Source organism: Penicillium verhagenii (assembly GCF_028828195.1).
Source record: "Penicillium verhagenii strain IBT 33310 chromosome Unknown utg000007l_segment0_segment0, whole genome shotgun sequence".
NCBI lineage: Eukaryota > Fungi > Ascomycota > Eurotiomycetes > Eurotiales > Aspergillaceae > Penicillium > Penicillium verhagenii.
Window position 1 is genome coordinate 655,778 of NW_026643171.1, and position 14,203 is coordinate 669,980.

The 14,203-nt window shown below is 47.9% G+C and overlaps 8 protein-coding genes across 8 annotated transcripts; 4 read left to right on the forward strand and 4 right to left on the reverse strand.

Annotated features, from left to right (window-relative positions):
* Positions 1–711: 711 nt before the first annotated feature.
* Positions 712–2,078, forward strand: gmtA (GDP-mannose transporter; the record flags this gene model as incomplete). Its single annotated transcript, XM_057166330.1, has 4 exons — positions 712–954; positions 1,030–1,117; positions 1,196–1,567; positions 1,636–2,078. 4 exons carry the CDS (start codon positions 712–714, stop codon positions 2,076–2,078), a joined length of 1,146 nt encoding a protein of 381 aa, XP_057019371.1.
* Positions 2,079–2,834: 756 nt separating this feature from the next.
* Positions 2,835–4,403, forward strand: N7466_006942 (25S rRNA (uracil2634-N3)-methyltransferase; the record flags this gene model as incomplete). The annotated part of the gene is made up of 2 exons (XM_057166331.1): positions 2,835–3,048; positions 3,310–4,403. The coding sequence occupies 2 exons, from the start codon at positions 2,835–2,837 to the stop codon at positions 4,401–4,403; spliced, it is 1,308 nt and encodes a 435-aa protein (XP_057019372.1).
* Positions 4,404–4,622: 219 nt separating this feature from the next.
* N7466_006943 (FYV10 family protein) lies at positions 4,623–6,077 on the reverse strand (the record flags this gene model as incomplete). Its single annotated transcript, XM_057166332.1, has 4 exons — positions 4,623–5,054; positions 5,126–5,320; positions 5,413–5,952; positions 6,024–6,077. 4 exons carry the CDS (start codon positions 6,075–6,077, stop codon positions 4,623–4,625), a joined length of 1,221 nt encoding a protein of 406 aa, XP_057019373.1.
* A 665-nt stretch (positions 6,078–6,742) lies between these two features.
* On the reverse strand, positions 6,743–8,498 carry cbf5 (pseudouridine synthase CBF5; the record flags this gene model as incomplete). Its single annotated transcript, XM_057166333.1, has 5 exons — positions 6,743–7,042; positions 7,099–7,325; positions 7,412–8,043; positions 8,144–8,300; positions 8,390–8,498. 5 exons carry the CDS (start codon positions 8,496–8,498, stop codon positions 6,743–6,745), a joined length of 1,425 nt encoding a protein of 474 aa, XP_057019374.1.
* Positions 8,499–8,982: 484 nt separating this feature from the next.
* N7466_006945 (uncharacterized protein) lies at positions 8,983–10,332 on the reverse strand (the record flags this gene model as incomplete). The annotated part of the gene is made up of 5 exons (XM_057166334.1): positions 8,983–9,401; positions 9,481–9,523; positions 9,903–10,000; positions 10,053–10,231; positions 10,286–10,332. The coding sequence occupies 5 exons, from the start codon at positions 10,330–10,332 to the stop codon at positions 8,983–8,985; spliced, it is 786 nt and encodes a 261-aa protein (XP_057019375.1).
* Positions 10,333–10,713: 381 nt separating this feature from the next.
* N7466_006946 (uncharacterized protein) lies at positions 10,714–11,893 on the reverse strand (the record flags this gene model as incomplete). Its single annotated transcript, XM_057166335.1, has 2 exons — positions 10,714–11,087; positions 11,182–11,893. 2 exons carry the CDS (start codon positions 11,891–11,893, stop codon positions 10,714–10,716), a joined length of 1,086 nt encoding a protein of 361 aa, XP_057019376.1.
* Positions 11,894–12,101: 208 nt separating this feature from the next.
* Positions 12,102–13,135, forward strand: N7466_006947 (prephenate dehydratase PHA2; the record flags this gene model as incomplete). The annotated part of the gene is made up of 2 exons (XM_057166336.1): positions 12,102–12,155; positions 12,236–13,135. 2 exons carry the CDS (start codon positions 12,102–12,104, stop codon positions 13,133–13,135), a joined length of 954 nt encoding a protein of 317 aa, XP_057019377.1.
* Positions 13,136–13,567: 432 nt separating this feature from the next.
* On the forward strand, positions 13,568–13,798 carry N7466_006948 (uncharacterized protein; the record flags this gene model as incomplete). Its single annotated transcript, XM_057166337.1, has 1 exon — positions 13,568–13,798. One exon carries the CDS (start codon positions 13,568–13,570, stop codon positions 13,796–13,798), a length of 231 nt encoding a protein of 76 aa, XP_057019378.1.
* Positions 13,799–14,203: the final 405 nt, after the last annotated feature.

Genomic DNA, 14,203 nt, shown 5'->3' on the forward strand with positions numbered 1-14,203 from the left:
GTTGTTCGAGGGTGGAGGAGAGATTCGAGGGGAGGGGAGATAGGTGTGATTTTTCCTGCTTCTGTTTTTTTTTCTCTTGGGGTATTTTTCGAAAATAGGTGGAGAGTCTTTACTGCGTCAATTGAATGCGCAATTGACCGTTGGGTCCCCTGAGAAATAATTTGTGGTGATTTGAATTATGTGAAAAGGGAGAGAAGTGGAGGCTTAGAGGATCTTCGCGTCACAGAGCTCCACCGGGGGTATAGGTGGGCGGTAAATAGTATGTTTTTTTAGGGGGGAGTTTTAAGACATGACACTTTCTTCCAAGAGGAGACTTGAGATGATTCTGTATAAATTGAACATCATAATTGTCGTGAATATCAGAAATATCAGAAATATCCAAGTATAGTAACTTCTGAATGTGTACAATTTCCCCTAATTGACTAATCAATACAAGTTCTCAATCTGACTAACCCACGCTAGTCCCAATTGGGCTTTATCTCTTAAATTAACCTGCACGTGACTCCCCTGAGAAGGCTGACTTAAGCCCTGCGCCGCTTCCGGCCAAAACCAAAAGTTCTGCCTTTGACTTGTTTTCTCCCTCGCGCGTCCATTGTACGCTTGATTATTTTCTCCTTTTGTCTTGTATTTCACCGTCCACTTCTTCTTCTCCGCCAACTTTCTTTCGTTCTTTGTTTTCCGGGTTTCCGAATCCCTCACAAAACCGCCAAGATGGTCGAAGGCAAGAAGACCGACGACTATGAAATCGACATGGATAAGCTGGATCAGGGCAATAAGGAATTCGAGGCCGCGCCGCCACCACAACTTCGGCCGTCTCCTCCCAGCAATGCGACAAACAGTCCTATCTTGCCTGTTCTGTGTTACTGCGGTTCGTCTATCTTGATGACCGTTATGAACAAGTATGTCTTGTCAGGATTGGACTTTAATCTCAATTTCCTACTCCTGATGATTCAGGTATGTTACCCCGTGGCTTCCATACATAAAATATATCGATCATATGGACAGTAGTTGATTGATTATTTGCTATAGTCTATTGTCTGTATCGCCGCTATCCAAACTTGCAAGTCTATGGGTTTGATTACCTACCGGGACTTCAGCACCGACGAGGCCCGAAAGTGTAAGGCGCCCCACTACTTTTGATATAGTGTCACACAAAAGAGCGACGAACAGTGTATTAATGTAATTGTTGTAATAGGGTTCCCGATCACTCTGCTGCTCATTGGCATGATCTACACCGGCTCCAAGGCCCTTCAGTTCCTTTCGATTCCGGTCTACACCATCTTCAAGAACTTGACCATCATTCTTATCGCCTACGGTGAAGTCCTGTGGTTCGGTGGCTCCGTTACCAACATGACCCTGTTTTCCTTCGGTTTGATGGTTCTCAGCTCCATTGTTGCCGCCTGGGCCGACATCAAGCACGCTGTTGAGAGCAGCGGTGACACCTCTAGCAAGGTCTCCACCCTGAATGCCGGTTACGTCTGGATGATGATCAACTGCCTGTGCACCTCGTCCTATGTGTTGGGTATGCGCAAGCGCATCAAGTTGACCAACTTCAAGGACTTTGACAGTATGTTTGTGCTCAAATCCGATATCCTTTTCTCGTCCTGTCCTCTAACTCATTCGTTCTTCTTTTAGCCATGTTCTACAACAACTTGCTGTCCATCCCCGTCCTTATTGTGTTCACCCTGCTGGTTGAGGACTGGTCTTCTGCCAACCTGGCCCGCAACTTCCCCGAGGCCAACCGCAACGGTATCTGGATCGCCATGATTCTGTCCGGCTTGTCCTCTGTCTTCATCTCTTACACCTCCGCCTGGTGTGTGCGTGTCACCTCGTCCACCACTTACTCCATGGTCGGTGCTCTCAACAAGCTTCCCATCGCCGTCTCCGGTCTGGTCTTCTTCGATGCTCCCGTCACCTTCCCCAGTGTATCTGCTATCGTCGTTGGTTTCTTCTCCGGTATCGTCTACGCTGTGGCCAAGATTAAGCAGAGCGCTAAGCCCAAGACTGGTGTCCTGCCTACCTCCAACCCATTGGTTAGCGCCAGCAGCCAGAGCATGCGTGACTCGCTACGCTCTTGAAAAAAAAATCGAAGAATGGACAATGAATGAATATTGTTTATTTTTTCTGGATACGAAGTCCTAGGACCGACCGCGCATCTACTCTCCCCTTTACCTCCCCCAAAACATGAGGCATTGGGACCCTCTTGCATGTGACATTATGATTCACGTTTCATTACAGCTCCCCCTTGGGGCTCCTGTGGTCCTGTATTGGTGTTTTGTGGCTTTTCTTTTCTTTTTGTCATCTAGGGGAATGGGTTGCCACTTGGGCTGCAGTATGACTTTTAATATTTCTTTTCTGCCTTTAGCAGGGCATAGCCTGGTCTTGTTTTTTTCCCCTTCGGTTGTCTTTTGATGTATATAGCTATGCCATGTTGGAATAGAACGTGTTTCTGTAACATTCAAACTTCGGAAGGACTAAATTCATTTGTTTCCCTTTTGTCCAGTAATTTGAAGCATCTACACATAGTACCGGTGCCCCGAAAGCCCGCCCAACTAGAGTCAACCTTATAAATGTCTGACATTTCATCTACGGGGATACTCAGGTCTATTTAATGTTACTCTTGTATGCATGTTCATTCATATAAAATAAGAGAACCACAGCTCCAAGGAACTCGTAACCGTGAATATCAATTCCAATGTGGACATTTTACCCGGATCTTTGATTGGCCGAACTCCAACCTCCAAAATTTCCTTAAGATACTGGCAAATCTACAAACCCTCGTTTTACTCCGCATATCCACAATACCTCAGCAGAAGCTGTAATTATATTCAGAAATGCCCCGCAAGAAGCAAAAGGGGCCCGCTGCCCGGCCAAATCGCCCCGGTCCTCCAGCTAAACAGGGCCAGACTCCTTCCCAGTCCAAGCCGAAGACTAAAGGCGCTGGGACGGCCGATGCGCCCCAGAACCAGAAGAAGGGTCCGCTCCAGGCTAATCAGAGGCCTATTGTGCCTTTCTTGAGAGGGGACCGTGTTTTATTGGTTGGAGAGGGTGAGTGTTCTGTTCTGTGTCCTTGATGCTTGGCTCTTTTCATACATAATAAGCTCTCTTTTCTTTTCTTTTTGTCTTTTCTGTTCCATCTTGGATGTCTGGGTTTCATGTCGAATCTGGTCAAGACTCGGGGAAAATACTGCTTCTCAATATCTCAATGTGCATGTGTTATGATATGGACTTTGTGCCTTGTTAATGACTATTCATCCATGTTTATCCTGATGTCTCGAGTGCTACTTTCTCAAACTAACCTCTATCTAGGCGATTTCTCATTTGCCCGTTCTTTGGCTACACAATATAAATGCCATAAGCTATACGCCACATGCTACGACTCACAAGAAACCCTTCTGGGCAAGTATCCACAAGCAGAGCAAAATATCTTCGATATCCTCCAAGCACCTGCTTCCAAATCCAAATCCAAATCCAAATCCAACGCGGAAAAGGCTTCGGCAGAGCCAGAGGCAGAAGCAGAAGGAGAAGCAGACTCCAAGCTCTCAATCGACCAGCAACAAACCACACCCAAAAACCAAAATCAACCCAAGATCCTCTACTCCGTCGACGCCCGCAAACTAGGCGTCGCTGGAGGCGGTGGCAAGGAACTCAAATCGGCCTATCCACGCAAAGAGCGTAAACGTCCATCCTGGATGATCGAAAAGGCCCAACAATTGCGCCAGAAACAGGAGCAGAATGTGCGGCAGTTGCTGAGGCCTGAACCTGAAGCCAAGCCTGTGCATAGTGGGCCGTGGGACGTGATTTGTTTCAATTTCCCGCATGTGGGTGGTTTGTCTACGGATGTTAATCGTCAGGTCAGAGCGAATCAGGAACTGCTTGTTGGGTTCTTCAAGGCTTGTGTGCCTCTTCTTTCGGCGGCGCCGGTGGCTATTGACCCGGATGATGATGAGTGGGAGGATGAAGAGGAGGATGAGGAGGATGAGGATGAGGATGAAGATGATGATGAGGAGGAGGAAGGAGGTGATGGAGGGGATCAATCGTCTGGGAAGGAGGTCCGGACTGGACCGGGACAGATCTTGGTTTCGCTCTTTGAGGGCGAGCCGTATACGTTGTGGAATATTAAGGATCTGGCTCGTCATGCGGGATTACAGGTTGTTACTAGTTTCCGGTTTCCGTGGACTTCTTATGAGGGGTATTCTCATGCTCGGACGCTTGGGGAGGTGGAGGGGAAGAACGGGGCCAGGGGTGGATGGCGGGGAGAGGATCGGGAGGCGAGAATGTATGTATTTGAGGTGAAGAAGGAGGCTGCAGATACGGAGAAGAAGAACAAGAAGGGGGGTGTGAGTGCGGACAAGAAGAAAAAGAGGGCTCGGACTGAGGATGATTCGGATGATAGCGAGTAGAGTTGAATTTCAATGCCAAATAGTTTATCTCTGTCTTCAGATGAAGAGATAATACAAATCATAAGAGTACATTTGTAGTTGATACCCTCTTAAATGATAACCAGGTCAAAAAGGATAAAGAGTTCCAAAAACCCCCTTTTTCCGTAAAGCGATTCACCTCAAAAGTGATGTAGAGATTCGATACAGTGCATCATACATGTAACACCACACTGGGCAATGTTACAGGATGTACACTTTCTTCATCGCACTTTCATCAAACACTTCGCCTGTTGTCGGATCTTTGACTTTGCCTGCGTCTACAACCCCAAGGTTCTTACTGATTTCCAATAGTCGCTCCTTTCCATAGACTCGACCGTTGGGTAGCACAATTGCATCGCCTTCCACGTAGCTCTTGGAATGGTGAGCATATGGCATTTTACGGGCTAACTCATTCAGTTCCGTCGAGCAGATCGGGCATACCGAGGTGCTTGTTGACTGTGAGTTTGAGCTGGATGACGTGTAAGCTGAGTGGCACAGGGGGGTCTTGAGCGCCGACAGCCCTGCAGAAAGGGCAATATGAAGGAGAGGCTGTGAAGGCAGTGAAAGAAGCTCATGGTGAGTTTTGATGAAGAGGTCAGAGAGAATCTTCCATCGGTCCTGGGAGAACAAGGACTGCATTTCGTGGTCAGTGGGTAGTCTTTTTATACTTAGCGCCCCCAGAGTCTGGGATTTATAAAGCTCACCTTGTACGGCTCTGCCCGAGTGTCCTGATTAAAGACAAGCAGTCCTGCTGCTTGCATGACTTCACTATTCTGCGACTCGTGATTAGGCGTTAAGTATTTTTTGGCATGTGAAATAGCCTCCAGTTTTTTTGCCCGGTCCTGTGTTCGAACCAGCTCGATGTACTGCTGCATTCTCAGTTCGAATTCTAGGTTATGCTAGAAACCAACAAGGTCAGTCAGTCACCAATTTGTATGGGAGACAAAAACAAAGACAGAACGAAAAGATAAGAAAAGAAAAAAGAACGAACGTTGCTCTTCTTTAATGCCGCCTTATTCTCTCCACACCATTGTAATGCGTCCTTTGTTTCTCCGCGGCGAAGACTCTGGACTACCTGCTGGCACTGTGTGAACACCTCCAGATCTACAAGGCCATCGATCCCTCGCTCTTCGGCAAGCTGTTTCGCACTTTCTGAGAAACCCGACCGGAGCATATGATCGACCAATAACCGATCCAGCCGCACGCGAGACCATTGGTCGTACTTGACATCTGCCAAGTTCGGGATCTCATGCAAGGCTTCAAGATGCTGGATGCGCTTGCGAGATTGGGTCTGAATTCGTCGCTCTTCTTCCTGCAAGCTTTCCATCTTCCTTTTCAGGCCTTGCATTCTGGAGATCATAGCATCGAGGGCTGCAAGTGTCTGGTCGGGGGTGTGAGCGTTGGAGAGGGAAGCGTTCGCTGCCTCTTTGAGAGCAGGGAGAACATATTCCTTTTCTCGTTCGACGGCTCGTTGAACGGTCTTAAAGTTCCTTCGAGCGAGTTCTTGAGGTAATCGAAGGAGTGGTTGATCCTGCACATCAGAATGGCGATTAGTTCAGTGGCTTTTTTTTTCGATGACGTTGCAGTAGAGAGCTTCATTACCAAGATCAGATGGCTTTCAGGGTTGAGCTTCGTCGAGGTTAGCTCGGCGGCCATTTCTGAATATTAATGCTGCCTTGTGAAAGGAGAAAGAGAAATAGGTCTGTTATCATCCAAGACGAGGTAGGAAATATCTGGAGTTGTTCTAGATTAGAACGAGGTTCAAGAGGGGAAGTGCGGAGAGTGCGGGTCGGCCATCAGTGGTCACGAGGATTACATACTACGATGTATTCTTAACGGTGCTGAGACGAAATACCGCATCGAGTTAGGGCTGCGAATATTTTAGCATAATGTAGTACTTTCGTGATGCTGTATAACATACCCTGAAAACTACATATTGGAATCTAAAACTTTCTGCTTTGAAGCATCGGATGCTATCCTTGGTCACTTGGAAAAACACCAAAACCCTCAGCTTGAATTTGGCCAAGAATAGCAAAAATGCAGCACTAGACAAGCCGGGTTCTAATGTTTCTTCTACTCCAAGGTTGTAGATTGGAATATGATCTCGTCATTCTGAGCAAGTTGTATCAACTAGATTTTCATAAAAGAGTAAAATCTTTACAGTAACATCACAGGTTGGACTATAACAACTACTATGAACGCATAAATCTTCAAACCAACATTCCCTTTTGACCCAAAGACTCCGGAAGCAAACAATGAAAAGACCTAATAATATGGTACAGGAAGCAGACCACGACCTAGCAGGGTGTCTTCCTGGAAATCTAGTCGCTGTCCTCGCTGTCCTCAGCCTGCTTGGACTTCCGGCGCTCCTTCTTTTCCTTCTTCTCCTTCTTCTTCTTCTTGCGCTCGGCCTTCTCCTCGGCGGTCTCACCGTCGTGCTTGCGCTTCTTCTTGTCATCATCGGCATCGGCCTCGGAATCGGCCTTCACGGGCTCCTCAACAGCAGGGGTGGAGGTAACAGCGGGAGCAGAAGACTCCTCAGTGACATCCTCAACAGCATCGTAGTCCTTGTAGTCCTTCTTCCAGGAAGCGGGAGTGGCCTCGTTGGTACGGCCGTATTTCTGATATGAAACAAATTAGTTCTGGGCTATTCACATGTCGCAGGGTAATGACTTACGTCGAGCTTGCCAGCAGACTTGAGCTTCTTCTTCTCAAGGGCAATGGGGCCCAATCCCCAGCGGCGGGGGTACAGGTCACGCTCCATAATGCAACGCTTGACCTTGGCAACAACACCGTGATCGCAGGTGGAAAGCTCCACAGTGGACATCTGGGCGATACCAATGGCAATAGCCTCACCCTTGGTGGTCATCAGGACAACCTCCTCGTCAACCTCGATACCGGACTCTGCGAGAAATTATTAGTTTCGATTTTTTGAGAAGAGGAGAGAGAAGATAAAAGATCATGCGACGAAAAACAAAGTGGGAACTTACCGAAACGCAGAAGACCGGGAATCATGAGCTTAGCACCGTAGCAGACAGCGTTGACAGCGCTGTCCTTGACGACAACACGCTTGTAGCCGGTGAGCAGGCTCTCGAGGGGACGGATAACCTTGCGCAGGTAAGACTCATCACGCTGGTTGTCGTACACCCACTGGGCATCCATGACATCGTGCAGAGTGACCATGCCGCTCTCCTCGTTCATAGCTCCGGAGCGAACACGGCGCAGCTCTTGCATGTGGGCACCAACACCCAACAGCAGACCCAAGTGAACACAGAGGGTACGGATGTAGGTACCGGCCTCACAGCTCACCCAGAAGACACCCAGGTGGCGCTCGTTGTCGAACTCGTACATCTTGCTCTCGTAGATGGTACGGACACGGAGCTGACGCTTGACAGCGGAGATAAGAGGAGGACGCTGGAACAGAGCACCGGTGAGGGTCTCCAGAGCGCGGCGGAACTGAGCCTCGCCACCGGGAATCTTCTCGTGCAGACGGATAACACAGACATACTCCTTACCAGCACCCTGCTGGGACTTGACCAGGCGGGTGGCACGGTCAATGCAGACAATCAAGCAACCAGTGACCTTAGGGTCGAGGGTACCACTGTGACCAGTCTTCTCGGATCTAGAATAACCAATTCGTTTAGTATATATTTTCCTCGATTTCGACTGTCTTCCGGAAAGGCCAAAGCCATTGAGTGGAATGTGGTGAAGATTTTATTTACCTGAGGATCCGCTTCATCCAAGCCACGACCTCGTGACTGGAAGGGTTCGACGGCTTGTCGAGGTTGATGACACCGGAGCTGATGTAGGACTTGAGATCACGCTTGAGAGGCGAGGCACCGGCAGGGATAGGGGTGAAGTGTCCGGTGCGAACGAGCACTATAAAGTGAGAAGTTTAGTCAATGGTTCAAGGATCGAAGATGTGAAGTTTTTTTTTCTTCTTTTTTTTTCTTCTTCCTGAAACATACATTTGTCGTAGTTCTTGAGCAAAAGGGGCCATTCCTCAGCGGTGATGGCAGGCTTAACCGCCTCGGGCTTGATGGCGTAGTCCATCTCCTGGTTGTTGACGGCGGCCATTTTGTCGATGGTGTTGCTGTTGCAGACCAAAATTTTGCTCGAGGAAATTTTGCGAGTGCGGCAGCTCCATTTCCCATTCCGGTTTAGTGCCCGTGGTGGGTCACGTGACTTGGCCATCGGCATGAAATTCTCATCTCAGTACTAGACTTGGCCAAGTACGTGAATCTGTTCTAGGTGGCTGGGGTTTGGGATTTTTCTTTCCTTAGTATTTAGGAATTTGTTTTTTTTTTCTTATTTGAAGAAATATCATATTGTATTGAAAATGCGTGTTCCATTGGTCGATTATGAAACACCGAATGGTAATGGTTGCTAAATTGATTGACATGACATTGGCAATAAGGTCACGAGACTCGTAAGTCTCTTCTGTCAAGAATCGCCATCACGAAGTAGACATTATTGAAACGCCGGGAATAATGCAAGACTAATCCCCCTCTGGACCCGCAAACGTTCTGAACATCGTGGGTCTTTCAATTTTGATGTGTGTTTAATCACCACCAAGTCTTCGACCCGCACCTCGGCCGCCCCATGGGTTCTGGATGGAGGAGGTCCAGCCCCGAGAGGGCTGAGAGGGCTGTGAAGCCGCGGAGGGCTGGAATGCCGTACCATATCCACGCTGGGCAGTACCGGGGGTATGGCGGGAGAAATACCGCTGGACTGCAGCGGGCGTGACAAGATAATTTCGACCACCACCAAAGGTTGGGTAGATGCGGGTGAGGAAGTCATATAGATGAGCAGCCACAATGCCCATGCCCTCACTTAATGCTGAAGGCCATCCGTTCATGACCATATTCATCAACAGCATGGCCCATGGAAGGTATTCCATGGGAATCTCAAAGAACCACAGCATGGCTTTCCTACCCCGGTTCTCTTGGGCGTAGGTGTAGATGAAAGCCAGGGTCAATGCTACATGGAAAAAGGCAAAGAAAAATCTTAGTGCCCGCGCTGTATCAAGTCCACGCAAAGTAGAAGAAAAAAATCTCACCAGAATTGAAAATCATCCCGCCAAGGATGTAGCCTGCAATGAGCTTTGGCAAAGTTAGCAACTTTAGAACATATTGAGCTACCACGAGAAATCGAGAGATAGGAGTTGGAGTTGGAAATGATAATGATAGTATTTGGGAATGAATGGTAATAGATGTATGTAGAATGTAGGGCACCCGAACCGCTGGCATGAACTTATAGAATCACGACAGCTAACTTAGGCAATCCCACCAATCCCACACCCCATGCAGCACCAAAGTTATTTTGCGAATTCTTTTGCGGTGCCACACGGGATGCAGGGGTACTCTTCCTCACGTTCAGGAACCGATACAGCCATTTGTTTGGGCTGGGCGGGCAGATTGGGAGGTGGAAAAAACGAAATGAAAAAAAAAAACACGACTCGAGATCAAGCGAGCCACTTACCATAAGGGTGAAAGCTACAAATACCAGGTAGATAAAGAAATCTCCGGGTTGGCTGAAACGGGCCGAATTGGTCTCCAGTTGACTGCCATAATGATACACTGCCAGCAGGTTAGCAGGGCCAAGGGCCAATGCAACACTGAGGCATCATACTGCGATAAAGGTCAAAGACAAAGCTGAGTTTTGGGCCGGTTAGTAGGAATGGAGTGGCAAGACGCCAGATCTCCGGAAGCAGCTTGAGAATTCGGTCCGGCCAAAAGATAACATAATATCCATTGAGCACGCCGCCATAGACTAGGGCAGACTGAACCAGAGTCAGAGCTGTGATTGTACTTCAGACAAGTCAGTCAACAAGTCCACCGCGGTGGAATGACAGTGCAGCGTACCGAGTCACCGGAGGTGCTGCCCAGAAGGCCGCCTGGACTTGGTCCATGGTGAGCCGAGAAAAGAAAGTGAGAATAAAAGGCTAAGCTGTTAAAGAGCTCAACTTCGCCATTGAAACAGGAGTGGAAGAAGGATGAAGAAAAAAGAAACTGACAAAAGATGAGAATGAAAGCTTTTAAACCAACGTGTGCAAAAGTCCGGAATGTAGGTTTGTCCGGGATCCGAAGTCTTGGCACCGAGTGGGTTTGATATAGCCGGGAATCACTGACTAGAACTACTAGCACTTGAGTAGAAAATACTCGAGGTGCGGCAAATGCTGTGAAACTCAAGGTATGAGTAAAAGTTTCTTAATTTCAATAAATCATTTCGCCTGTATGTTTCAAAATATTCATATTGTTGTAAACTAAGAAGATGCTTGTTTATTAGCAGGCTATACTGGGCAAGTCCTGATAGTACCTCGAACGGCAAGACTACCACCAGGGCCCTCAATCCAGACATCCCAAGAGTCGTTATTTTTGGGTTTGCCACAGATTGTCAATTCTTCATCAACATATAGAGGTGCAAGATTTTTATATTCAATTTGTCCAATCCGAAGGTTCAGACTTTGGAAGTGGCTTTGCAGGACGCTCAGAAGCAGGGTCAAGGTCAAGGGACCATGAACCAGAAGGTTTCTGAAGCCTTCCTGGTTCTGTGTGTAGTCTTTGTCCAAGTGGATGGAGTGTGCATTGAATGTCAAGGCTGAGAAGCGGAAGAGTAATGCCTTGGTGGGCAATAATGAATGGCGGAATACCGCATCAGGGGGAGCTGTTTGGCATTTGTAAGTTTTCCCCCTTTTCTTTTTATATAACACACATGTTATGTTATAAATGAAAAAGCTTTTAGTAAAAGAATAACTCACACTTGACATATCGACTCGGTTTCGCAAACTGCTCTCGGTCTAATTCAATTTGCTCCGCGGTCTTGGCCCGCATGAATATGAGATCTCGATTTTCAATTAGCGACGAGTCTCCCAAGTCTGCTTCATTTTCTTGCCATATCCGGCTCCATGTCGATTCTTGGGTCTCCCCTTCGGGCACAGTACCAACCCGTCGCTCAATCGTCACGATCACTTTCTCATCTCCTTCGCGTCCTTTCACAGTCACGTTCCGAATTGACTCAATGCAGACGGCCCGGCTGCCATCCAGGAGCGGTTCAAATTTTGGAAATCTGACATCGCCACCTGCCCACATGCGGCGATTGAAAGGATCACCTGGTGTATGAAGGACGTCACAGCCATCTGGAACCAATTGCGACAGGGTTACTTGGGGTGGAAAGTAGATCAAGTGGTGACCGATTGGCAACGGGTACGGATTTGCAATCGAAGGAAGGGTCGGCGATACATGAGGACTACCGGATGATTGTGGGAGAAGACCGTGGAGCGAGAGTGTTAAGAGGTGAGATGGCTGAGGATGTAGATAGTCGAAGGTCAATGGGAGCTTTCGCGTAGTCAGATCATGGTGTAGGCGTTCTGAGAGCGAGGAATACGCTCGATGTTGCACTGCTCGGAGCAAATGGCTTATAGGGCTTAGTTTCATGGACAAACGAGATGTCACATTAAAATGTGAGAGCATGATGGCGGTGATCTTACGGTCAAAGTCGCAAGTTTGCCTTGTTTGTTTTTGATTGGGGTTGGTCCACACCGCTTCAGGTTTGGATTAATTGGGATCGGGATTGGACCTGGAACTAGAATAGTTTAATCGAAAAGACTCAACACGGGGAGATTTCTTTATTTGAAATAGCGGATTCAAACCTGAGGCTATTCCAAAAACATCCTTCTCAATGACGCGCTTACGGGTGGCTTTTCTCGGCCCACTAGCATCTTTCTCACACCAGGTACGAAGCTTACCCCGCATACCTGGGATCATTGTCAAATGTACCCATTGTACCCCCATAGAACTAACCCCTGTCCCAAGGCCGCAGCTGAAGCTTTCGGTAAAATCTCAGCCTCGTTACTTCCCCATATCTCCTTCGCCGATGCCTTTGCTGCCGTTCAAAACCAAGAGGCTGATTATGCCGTGATCCCTTGCGAAAATTCAACCAATGGTTCGGTTGTTCAGACTCTCGACCTCCTCGCCGATCGAAATGATCAGTATAAAGACGTGAAAGTATGCGGCGAATACTATTTGACCGTGCACCACTGCTTGTTGGTACACAAGGGCTCATATCCCTCCGGTTGGTCCGGGTACGACGGGGCCATCACCAAGCTATACACACACCCCCAGGCCTGGGGTCAATGCGAGGGATTCCTTTCTCAATATTTCAAGGGTGTAGAAAGACAAGATGTCTCTTCAACTTCGAAGGGAGCGGAGATTATCTCCAAGTCGCCGACGGAGAAAAGCGCTGCTATTGCAAGCCGATTCGCCGCGGAGCATCACGGTGTTGACGTTCTGAAGGAGAATATTGAGGATCGCGCGGATAATACCACTCGATTCTTGATTTTGAGGAACATCCATGTTGAACGGACAGCTACGCTTGACTTGGAGCAGCCCAAGGCGCCCACTTCAACGCCAGATCCTATCCACGAAAGCACGCATAAAACGTTGATCACATTCTCCATTGATCATTCCTCGCCGGGTGCATTGGCAAGTGCGCTTTTGATTTTTAAGAATCACGGACTGAATCTCACGACAATAAACACCAGGCCCAGTTTGAAACGGGCTTGGCAATATATCTTTTTTGTGGAATGTGGACGAACCCCATCGGAGGAAAACAAGGATGCTGTTGTAGAGGCTTTGCAAGATCTGCAACACGTCACGGAGTCGTGCAGGGATTTAGGGACATGGAAGGATCAGCTGGGCGCACAGACTGCATAAATGTTTTTCCTTTTTTCCTTTCATTTATCTTTTGCATGGATTTCAAGATGATTTACGAAGGAAATTAATGGTGTCACAAGTGAGGACATGAAAGAGTCTGAGGGGGGTCATGGAAATTTTCGGGTGTTTTATATACCAGCGCTAGATACCAAAGAAAAAAACATATATATGAATATACAACAAGGAAGCAGGATTGCGAGGCTCTCCAATGTATTTTCAAACTATAACGAGTGCGAGGAACATGATAGAGCAAACCAGAACAAGCTACCCTGGGACCACGGCGACAAGACAGAGCCGCCAAAGGCAATGCCCCGCCTCGCCTACACAGTGGCAGACGGCAATAAGGTACTGGATATTGCAGAGAATCACAGAGAATCGCATCCAACTTTTCAAACATTGCAATTTACACATTAGTTCATCTCAGTCACTGAGATGAGGGCGAGCCGTCAGAACACTCGCCGAGGGAGCTTCTGGCCGTTCATCCTCGCTCTCTGCGAGGGCGCAATGATCTGGGTAAGTCCGTTGACTCGCGGAGCGAAGCTGCTGTCGGAAGTGGGACTTGGCAAACGCGGTGCAGACGACGACGAATCACCAGGTGCAGCAAAGAACCCCAAGGGCCGCGCGGGCTCTGCCGGGGATGTAGTAGTATCTGTACTACTGTGAGCAGAGGAGGGAGAGGGGGGGGAGGCAGGAAGAGTAAAACAAAGTATATAAAGTCGACGTTTTCTGTAACTAAAGTAGACAGTGTGGAAAGTTGAACATTGAAGGGGAAAATAAAGGAAGAGTAGGGGCAGACCTGATAAATCCTGAAGCTATAGAGCGGCATACTATCAAGATTGCAGTTTGTAATATTGTAAGATGTGACTTTCAATACGCATAGCCTTATAAATTCTAAAGCTAGGTATGCCAGAGCGGCGGGTTTTATGTGGCACACTAATCTAGCAAGCGTCGATTTAGATATTGTAAGGTGTGCATTTAAAATCATTTAAATGGTGTGCCCTGTTAGCACTGTCACGTAGTATGTTAGCACACCCAGTGTCGGGTTTTGCAAGGCTATGCGCAGTTCAA